The sequence below is a fragment of the Acartia tonsa genome, chromosome 11 (genome assembly GCF_053477335.1).
Source record: "Acartia tonsa isolate MP-2025a chromosome 11, ASM5347733v1, whole genome shotgun sequence".
Taxonomy (NCBI): Eukaryota; Metazoa; Arthropoda; class Copepoda; order Calanoida; family Acartiidae; genus Acartia; species Acartia tonsa.
Window position 1 is genome coordinate 31428839 of NC_137270.1, and position 11242 is coordinate 31440080.

The following is an 11242-nucleotide window of genomic DNA, read 5'->3' on the forward strand; positions in this document are numbered from 1 at the left end:
TAAGACAGTACTTTTATATAAGATGATACATATAACTTTATCCATAATGCCATTTTTTGACATACTTCAATTTTCACCTTTTTCAAATAACGCATATAGCTAAGACAAGACTTTGAATGTTTTGATTTTATTTTATTATTTGTCCAAGAATATCAAAATATCTGCAATATTACAATTGATTTATTATTACTTGGAAAGTTGGATCTTACAACAGATTATAATATACTCCAACAGAGTAAAACTTGTAGCTGGCTTAAATAACGATCCCATATCATTATCCATCCCTTTACTGCACCCACTCACTTCCTACTGGATGAACGATGTCCATGTTGGCAAAATAAATTGACAACACATTTTCCCTGTCATAATATTATATGTACTAGCGGCTACGCCCCTAGAGGCCTCTAGGGGCACTTGAGGAGGGGGGAGTCGAATTTGATAACCCAATTTTTTAGTTTAGATTAAAAAAAAAAAAAATTAAATATTTGGTGTGTGGAAATTTTTTTTTTGGGGGGGTGCCCCCTTCATGATTTTTACTTTTAGTTAAAAAACGTAAATTTTTTTTTTGGGGGGGGGTTATTTTTCATTTTTGGGGGGGTTGGGGGTGTCCCACCCCCCAAGAAAATAGTTATAAACCTTCCCGGGACTTATGAGAAGCTACCCTGTTAAGGAGAACCCGATCGGTTCAGCGGTTAGCGAGATCCTTCGGTACAGGCACACAGACAGACACACAGACAGACAAATATCCAGTTACTTTAGGATAAGGATATCCATTAAAAATACATACAAATATGTTTACAATAAATTCGAATAGCCTAAAAAAGCACCAAAAACATAAGATGCTTAACTAAAAATTACAATTTTATTGTATTAGCCTTTACAGCTGTATCTAAGACGAAAAACCCTAATTCTTTATATTTTTGTGTTAAATCTGTTTATTTACATATAAAAGTAGACATTAGACTTTAATATTGATTCATAATAAGTTTTCTACATGCTTTAAACGATTTTTTGAAGGTCATTCAAAAGCAGAAATAAATTGAATGGGAATCTTGAAAAGTAGATTTTTTGTAGAGTAGATAGATTAATATAAGATTGACAAAAGATGTTTGGAAAGTTAATGGATATTATGACAGGGAAATTGTCGTCAATTTAGGTTGCTATTACCTCTGTCATTTGTTGGTCAGTTCGTTCATCCAGTAGAAGGGGAGAAGGTTGGGTAAATGGAGAGGAGTGTGGGTCTTTATTTTAGCCCGCTACAAGTTTCACTTTATCAGAGTAAATGATATTTTGGTATAAGATCCAAGTAAAAATAAATCCATTGGCAGGTTAAATGGATATTGTGGATTAGATTATTGGATTAGCGTATTAATAGATTGATATTGATAGTTTATGGTTAGATGCAATAGATTGTTTTGTTGATAGATGGATGGATTGATAAATAGATGTATTATTTGATAGATGCATTAATATTAGATTCATAGAAATATAGATAGATACAGAAATAGACAAGAAGAACGTATAAATAAATAAATGAATGAAAAGATATTTTTTGTGAATGATGGATTAGTACAGTAATGAATTAATGTATAGATGATTAAAAAATAAATAGATTAATTGATAGATTGCAATTTAAATTTTATATATATACAAATAAAAAAAACGCAAATAATTTTTAAAATTCTCCATCCTTATAAATTTTGAGACTTAAGTCGTGTTTTAAAATAAGCTAATGATTGATTGATAGATAGATTTTTGAATAAATTGATTTATATAATATCGTGGCTTAGAGATAGGACAATAATAGATAATTTTTGCTTTATGACATTGATATGAATAAAGTTCGTTCTTTGTTAGCATCCGCATGTCCTTTAAAAGGTGATGTGTTCGAAAATCTGACCAAACCGAGTCATAACTAACGGTATGCCCATAGCTGATATATCAAATACGTGACATAAGCAGTAAGAGTATGGGTAATGCCTTTGCACAATACCGGCACAACTCATTACCATTCACAATTTGGATTTTCAGACAATGGCCGTGCAATAAAATGGTAGGTTGTATGCAATAGTTGGAATTTTAGTGCCTAGGAACCTACTATAAATGTCTGGCACTACGTTGTAATCTTTCGTCCCCAAAGGCATTGCTCAGTTCAAATATGCCAACTTCCAACACACACAGACAGATATCATGTTATCCTATGAATGATTTTGATCCTTGTTTTTTTTAGGAATATAAACGGATCTTATCTTATTTCGTCAATATTTAATTCTCTTTAAAAGATTTAATTAAAAATAAAAATAAAATCAAGATAAATTTAGTAGGATGCATTTATATTCAATTATTTTTTTCAATATTAAATTTCGTATGCTCATTACTTTTTTACTTAAGGATCTCTGTAATCGCAGATTGAAAAAAAATAGCTAAGAACCAACCCAAGACCCTCTGGGACCTATGTGAAGCTTCTTTAAATTAGACAACTCAATCGGTTCAGTAGTTATCGAAATCTTAAGCTTCAGACAAAAATCAACTTTCTACCTTATATTATTTTGCTTCACCCAACTGATCATTATGTGAAATCTATTTTTATGCAATTAAATATTATTAATCAATGATTAATAAATTTTATCTTTCTCCGATAGAAAACACATTTTGTAGAATACAAATTTATTGAAAGTTAATATATTTATTAAAATGATAATTTTATTGATAATTATGACAAGAATAATCATGTTAATAAAATTACAGCAGAAAATTTGAATCAACAAGAACAAATTTTTTTTTCCTATTGATTTTAGTTTACAATAAAAGACCTGCTTCCAATTATATATTGCAGTAAGCTTTTTTGTCTGTAGCGAAGGATCTCGCGAACCGCTGAACCGATATGGTTCTCCTTTACAGAAGAAGGTTTATTGATAACTAAAAAATTCTTAACATACCAAAATTTCAAACCTCTAACATCAAGGTACACATTTTTATTGATAGATGATTACGAATAACGAGATGTAACTATCTATGAAAATAATACAAATTAAAGAAAGCCAACTACTTCTTAACTATCTTTAAGTGGCTGACCGTCAGACAGAAGAACAGACATATCCTAACTATATGTGGCTGCGCTAATTATGATCAAATTGATGAGTTGTTGATATTTGAGAAACAATTAAAAGCCATTAAATTAATCAGCAAAACTAATTGTTAGATTTTAATATCAGATTTATAAGATCCTTCAGTTCATAAAGTACAAAAATGTACCATAGGTTGGTTAATTGGGAGGGTTCTGTGATTTCTAAGCGCTTTAGGGGAAAGTACCGATTTATTTTCATCAAAACTTTTTCAATTTTCTTTTATTTTCAGATTTAATATATTATGTTATAGAATATTAGAGATATAGAAACCAAAACAAATTAATTCAAAATGACAGAAAAGGTAATTTTTTTTTATATTCTCAGGGATTTTAAGGGATGGGACATTGGAGGTTAAATCAATATTTCCCCAGATTATGTTAAACAAAATTATCCCTTCATGATAATTATTGGTGGAAAAGTTATGACACTGTTACTTTGCGCAACCCAATTAGGATCCTGCTCAATAATTTACGTGCATTGTATATATCAGTCTGTTTCTTTATATAAAAGTGCGGTCACTCTTTGTTTGTCCATGTTCATTGTTCGGATTATTTGCTGAGCTGAGCTTTTATATTTTTATGGGTGTTGTCATCCTTGTTTCCACAATATTAAACAAAAAGATTTTAAAATGTTTAGACTATTTGAGTATTTTTTAGTAGATTTAGGGAAAAACATAATAACAGAAAAAGCAGCGAAACTTTTGAAACAAAAGATTAAAATATTAACCATGTATAAAGCTGTGTCTAGTTTATTTTTAATCCTTTTTCTATATTAAAAAATATTTATTTTTTGGCATTTCAATTACTTGCTCGGGATTACAAGCATTATACAAAAATTTATACAAATTATTTATATTTACAAAAGGGGTAATTTTGTTTTCATCATTGGTGATGTATATCAATTTGGTGTCCATTGTCTTATTTCTTTTGATCCCTGATAACTAGATGAACAATTAAAAGTATTGAAGAGTTACTTTGCTGCATCAAAACATACATATGTGACTGTATTGTTTATCTTTAAGTTTTAAAAACACACATTATGTAGATAACACATCGATGAACACATATAAATAAAATTAGATACTAGTTTTACAAAAAGTATCCAACACCAAACTTATTTAAAACTTATTATGCTTGTTTTAGGTTGGGTTAAGTAAGGTTTGTAAGGGCTTTGCAGGGGTTAGAACCACGTCTTTTGAGAGATTAAACAAAACAAAAATTAAAGCATTAAGCAACATAAACTTTTTTGGAGTAATACAATTCGCTTTTAAAGATAATTGTATAAGGTAATTGATGTAATTTATTTAGGATTCCAAAGAGACGGACCCCGCCATCCCCAAGCCAGCGGTCAAGGGGGACCAAATTATGAATGTTATAGGTATCTATTATCTATCTTTATAACTATCTTTCTTTCTAACTATCTATCTTTCTAATTATCTATAATTCTAACTATATCTTTCTAAATATCTATCTTTTGAACTGACACTTTGATGCACGACTGTAGCATACAACTCGGGCAAGTTGCCAGTTAGATGATTGGTTCGAATCTAGGTCCAAACCTGTTCATAACTAAGACGATAAAAAACGAAAAGGTTTAACTGAAAGGTATAATACTACATTGTTATCAATTAGTCATAATCATCTATCTATCTATCTCGCTTTTTATATATCTCTCTATCTATCTCTTTATCTATTTATCTATCTATTTATCTATCTATTTATCTATCTATTTATCTATCTATTTATCTATCTATTTATCTATCTATTTATCTATCTATTTATCTATCTATTTATCTATCTATTTATCTATCTATTTATCTATCTATTTATCTATCTATGTATCTATCTATTTATCTATCTATCTCTCTATCTATTTATCTATCTATTTATCTATCTATTTATCGATCTATTTATCTATCTATTTATCTATCTATTTATCTATCTATCTCTCTATCTATTTATCTATCTATTTATCTATCTCGCTTTTTATCTATCTCTCTATCTATTTATTTATCTCTCTATCTATTTATCTATCTATTTACCTATCTATTTATCTATCTATTCATCTATCTATTTATCTATCTATTTACCTATCTATTTATCTATCTATTCATCTATCTATTTATCTATCTATTTACCTATCTATTTATCTATCTATTCATCTATCTATTTATCTATCTATTTACCTATCTATTTATCTATCTAGGTGAAGTAGGAAGATGGCAGATAGAAAAAGTTCTCCTAGTCTTTATTGTGGCCGCTCCAGGTAAAAAAGGAGGGGGTGAGGTGGGTTGAGTTGACACTCTATAATTTACTTTGTCTCTCTGTCCGTAGAGCCGAGGGAAAAAAATTTACTTTATGCAAAAGAAATTGAACGCCTAAAATCATTGTTCTGACAATAATGTATAAGTAGAAATCCAGACAACTACTTGGTCCAAGTGGTGGGGTCCTTTTTCGTCTTCTCGCAAAGTTCTTTCAGTACTTTTGTAGCGACTCAGCTGTGTTTATATTTCCCAAGCTATTGGCTAATATTCAAAGAATAAATTGAAAGTCGACACTTGGTCCCCACCCCGTTTTTAGAGTTTCATACAGTTCTTTCCCCCTCTATTCTCTTAATTTAATATATTTAAAGAGAAGCTTTACTGAAAGTGTACTCTATAATGCAGAAAAAAAACTCAATTAATTTTTGTAATTAAAAAGGAGCTTCTCTAATTTCCTCGTTCACTTGCAGAAAAAAGTTAAAAAACTACGTTGTCACTAAAGCATTTTTATTTCATTATCAAATAATTGAATAATTAACAAACCAATTAAAAATTCCAATATGAGAAACTGTCAAACAAACCTAATGGATAGACAACTTTTATTTTAAAATGAAAGAAATTAATTTTGCATGGAGTAATATTTATAAAAGATATGAATACATACAGTAATCTAATTTTTTAAGGGCGGCTGTTCATTACAATAGTCCCTAAATATTCATAATAACGTTTTCTTATTCGTTGGCTTAACAACTTTGTGGACTTTTATTGAATTTTGATTATATGGTTCATTTTGTTAAGTGTCTAAACGTGTCAACAATTATTTGTAATCTACATTGGGGATGTACATTAATTTATCTGCCGTTATCTTATCATTTAGATCCTAATTTTTTTTAGAAAAGCTACTAAAAATATTAAACTTATAGCTTTGACGTTTTAATTCTCAGAAACATAAAGGGAATAATGTAAAAAAAACTTGAAAACACAAAATTACTTGTAAAACCGTGGAAAACAGTAAAAGTGTCTGACTATGACGTCAGAAAAATTAACAATTAACCTATGAGAAGCCAGTATTCACAATGGTAAAATAAATATATAGCGGCCTCTCATTGGTTAATTGTTAATTTCTTCTGACGTCATAGTTAGACACTTTTACTGTTTTCAAAACCGTGGATAAGTTTGACTTCAATAGAATCAGCGATACCAAAAAAATGGGTTTAAATACACCAATAAAGTATCCAATTCAATTAGAAATGTGTAACGCACGCTAAAAAAATCCTTTGAAATATTTGAAATTTGTTGGGAGGAAAGCTCTAATTTTATATTGACGTCACGTTACCTAGCCTTGCACACAGACAAATATTCAAATAAACAAAGAAATAGAGAAAATGTAAAAGCAATGGATCTAGATTACGTGTATATATTGATATGGGAATTTTGTCGTCATTTTAGGTTGCTAATATAGAACTCATTTATTGATCAGTACGTTCATCCAGTAGGAGTGAATGGGATGGGGTTCAGGGGTACTATAGGGAGTATCTGTATTTTAGCCAGCTTCGAGTATTACTGTTTTGAGTAAATGAAAATATGGTGCAACATCCAAATAATAATGCATCGATTGTAACAGGACATACAAAGATTTTAGAAAACATTAAATGTTAAACCGTCACCCCTCTACCCCCCCTCCCCTTCTTTTGATTCTAAAATGTTGTACGTATTTTTTGGTCAGCCATGAACCTTACTTTGACCATTACCAAACTTACCTGAAAATTGTATAATGATCGTTCAATCCATTTAGGACATTTTTCTGGATGTACAGGGAGGTAGGGGCCATTGTGAGTTTATTACTCTAGTCCCCAAAATTTGATAATAACATTTTCTTATAAGTTGGCTTAATAACTTTGGGGACTTTGATTGGCTGGTTCATCTAATTCAAACTTTTCAACCACTACTTATAATCTACAAATTGGGTAATTTTGGGTATCATTATTGAGGATGTACGTTAAGATATATAAGTTTTCCAGAATTTTAAAGTTAGGGGGAGATATGAAATCTGCATCAAATTTTGAGGATTTTTTTTATAAAATTCGTTTTTTCTATAATTCTTTATCTAAAAGCGGAAATGCAATTTAAGTTAATTAATTTTAGCATCTGTGATTTGTGGATTTAAAAAATCTGCGCTCTGATTGGATGGCGTACATCATTCAACCAATTAGAGCGCAAGTAGTTTAAAATCCACTTATCCTATTGGTCAAAATTAATTAACTTAAAATGCATTTCCGCTTTTAGATAAAGAATTATACAAAAAACGAATTTTATAAAAAATCCTTAAAATTTGATGCAGATTTCAAATCTCCCCCTAACATTAAAATTCTGAAAAACTTATATATCTTAATGTACGTACATCAATTTATCGGCCATTCTATTATCCTTTTAGATTTCTACAGCATACTACTTTATAGAGGGAAAATATATGTATACATGCCCATGTTCCGCTGTCTACTAGACGTTAAAATTGTTACATAATAGTTTTATGTATGTAGAAAATATCTAGCGTAACAAGGATGACATCTTTTTTAAGCTATCCAACAAAAAAAAATAAGAACTTGTGATTTGAATCTTTTAGTATTGTAAAATTATTATAATGCCTTTGTGTCTGTTTGTTTGTTTCTTAAAATCTACTAAATGTCTTAAACAATTTATGATTCATTTGACATTTTTTCAATCAGTAAAGGGTAGGTTTAAGGCTAGAATAAATTTCAATGCTAGAAAATGGCATAAAACAAACTAGTAACTGGCCAAACATATAAATAAAAATATCCGTTTGTAAGATTGAGTTCTTTATGTATGGTTATAGACTTTTTATTTTTACTTTTAAGTAATTAGATGGTTTAGACTATTCTTATCAGATCCCTTCCCTACTACTTCGAATACAGAGAAATACAATGAGAGTGTGAAACAATAAATTGCAGAATAGCAACGATTGAAAAGATGTAAGCAATGTCAAAATCACAAGATCTAATAAGATAGTACGAATACGCGTGCGAACAATCTTGAGAAAGTTATTTGAGCCCATTTGAGTCATGCAGTGCTTGTGTACTATTAAATAATTTTTCGTCTTTCCTAACGCATAAATATTTTAATTCACTTTATAGACCTTTCTTATTAATCAAAGGGGAAGGGTACATTAGACTGAAAATTATTCTGGTTTAAAATTTCCAGTGTTTAATTATTGTGTTTTCATATATTTTTTAAATTTCTAGGTTTGGCCCATATTTTCCACAGTGCCTTTATTACTCCAAAGACGAAATTCTGGTGCGAAGTTGCTCAAGCAGAAAACGGTGAGTTACATTTCTTGGCGCATTTATCGTCCTTGATAAACAGCACAGCTTCTTAATGAATAAGGCATGACCGTATGTTCGTCCTGTCGATTCTTTCGTTTTCTTTTCTATTGTTTATTATATAATTTTCAAAACATAAATGGCTGAAAGTTAAATGGTCAAATTAAATGACAATAACTGACAAAAAATTTCAGTACTTCTTACTAAGAACCACAATTTTAAAGAAAGGTTTCGTGATTTATTTGTAAATCTTAATAGGCCTATATACTATTTAACAGGATATTTGTCTATCTGTATGTCTGCTAAGGTTCCTAAAAGCATATTAGAACAGCTACTAATTAGATTTTTGGCTTTTTGTTTGTCCATTGTTATCACAGGAACGCAAGCTTCTAATAAATCTCAACAAATACAAAGTTTAGAAAAACCTAATTATTATCTATGAAATCATGTATTAGGTAACTATTAAATGTTGGAGAGCTAGAATAATTTGACTGCCATTGCCTAGGATTTTTAAATATTAAGAAGGATAAATTTAATTAAAAAAACAGATTAGAATATATACTTTGAATAGGGAAAAGTCGTCTTTCTTGAAGTGTGTTCTAACAAATTTAAAGTTTATCAATAGACAATACGTGGATGCTATGACAGGGGAAAAATTGTCAGCAATTTCGGTTGCTAATATGGACATCACTTATTCGTTGTTTTAGCCAGCTACAAGTTTCACTTTATTACATTACATGATAATCTGGTGTAAGATCCAAGTAATAATAAATCCATTCCTATAATTCATTCATTAATTGCAGTGCCCATTATAATTGTAATGAAGTATTATAAACGGCTCTCCGCGGATATAGAATGTACAATTATAAGATTAAAACTAGTTTTTTTTAGCCCCGAGTTGCCGAAGGCACCGTCTAAAAAAACTAGTTTTAATCTTATGATTGTACATTCTTATATTCGTAGAAAGCTGGATATAATACGATGCTAGACATAGTTTTTTCGTATGGATGAGAACCGGTTCCTATCCACCGGATTCGAATGAATACGAAAAAACATCTATATATCTATCTATATTTCTATCTATCTAGGTGATACCTATGCCCCTTATGATTTCAACGAAGTTAAGATTGAACATTTTGAAAATGGAACTTATGAAAAAGAGTAAGTAACAGATTTTTCTTCATTTTTTAAAATAAAATTTAAATTAGGGGTATGTTTGTTAAATTTCTTGAAACAGGGTTGATTAAATTATCAAATCTCATTAGAAATATTTTAGTCCTCAGATATTAGTAAATACGTTTCTCCATGATCAGTGTGTGGGTGTAGTGTGGCATGGTATGGATCCTTATATAGCCATCTGGGAGAAACCTTTTATCAGAATTATGCGAGAAACTCTTACAATATCCATGGATTATATATCCATTCCCTTCCCTCTTTATTGTACTACAGAGCTTATAGATGCTATAGTCACAGCCGTAGGTTACTATTACAACAGATCTATAGTATAGATGTATATACAGACAATTACCTCCCATCCTTTTTCAAAGACCTCTTTCGTCTTCTTCTAAATTATTTTCTGCTACTTGGCTGTTTTAATATAAGCGACAACGTTGGTTGATTTTCAATGACACAATAGAAAGATTGCACAAGGCGGTTGCGATGGGGAGATACAGTTATTTAACCTTTTCTCTCTATAGTGTTTTACTCTAATACTATTACAATAATACAATAATCTTTAAGAGCATATTAAATATTCAGGCTATATAATATTTGTAAAATCTATTTAGAACTTTTATTTAAGATATCCAAATAACACTGGAATATGTATGGACAACTGTCTCGACTATAATCATGACCATAGGTACGTACTTCTTCATTTTTACATTTTTATAATTGTATAGTAACCAAAAATTATTTTTCTTCCTAATAGTTAAAGAGATTAGTCATATGCTTAAAAGCTCAAAAATTTAATACATCGCCATCCCCCTTTTTTATTGCCTTTTCCTCTTATCTTAAAAATCCCCTGTAAACTCCCTACAGTCCACCTGCTGTAAAAAATATACCGTTTTACTTTTAAGCCAGTTTAAGAACAACATAACTCACATGAAAAATATGATTTATTTTTTTTTTGAGCCAAATTATCATTTTTAACATCAATGAAGCACTATGTAAGTTGACATTGAATGATAGATAAGTTCTCAATTTCTATGATTTGCGAAATATAAGTATGGGATAAAAGTTATTAACTCGTTTGATGTTAAACAGAATATCATAAGGCGTACAAAATAAATGCTTATAAGAAATTTCGGGAATAGTTCCTTAAGGGGCGATTCGTCGTATTTTTAAAATAGCTTTTTATAGGTTATTTTAGGTTAGGTAAGGTTATATTGGGTTAAGTGATTGCCCCACAGGGTTAGGCAATTGGCCCCGCATGGTTAGAGCCCCCGCTGGGGCTAGAAATAGGAGAAAAGCTATTGTAAAAAATACGAAGAATCGCCCCTAAAGGTGCGTTGCCA

The 11242-nt window shown here is 30.0% G+C and overlaps 1 protein-coding gene across 1 annotated transcript in view; it reads left to right on the forward strand.

Annotated features, from left to right (window-relative positions):
- The first annotated feature begins 3318 nt into the window (after positions 1-3318).
- Positions 3319-11242, forward strand: part of LOC145331240 (uncharacterized) — a 14957-nt gene continuing 7033 nt past the window's right edge. The window contains exons 1-6 of the mRNA XM_080175856.1: positions 3319-3429; positions 4436-4505; positions 5334-5393; positions 8649-8726; positions 9815-9887; positions 10528-10587. Coding sequence (XP_080031982.1) covers positions 3418-3429; positions 4436-4505; positions 5334-5393; positions 8649-8726; positions 9815-9887; positions 10528-10587 — 353 coding nt within the window. The 5' untranslated portion in view covers positions 3319-3417. The remainder of the gene's footprint in view (positions 3430-4435; positions 4506-5333; positions 5394-8648; positions 8727-9814; positions 9888-10527; positions 10588-11242) is intronic.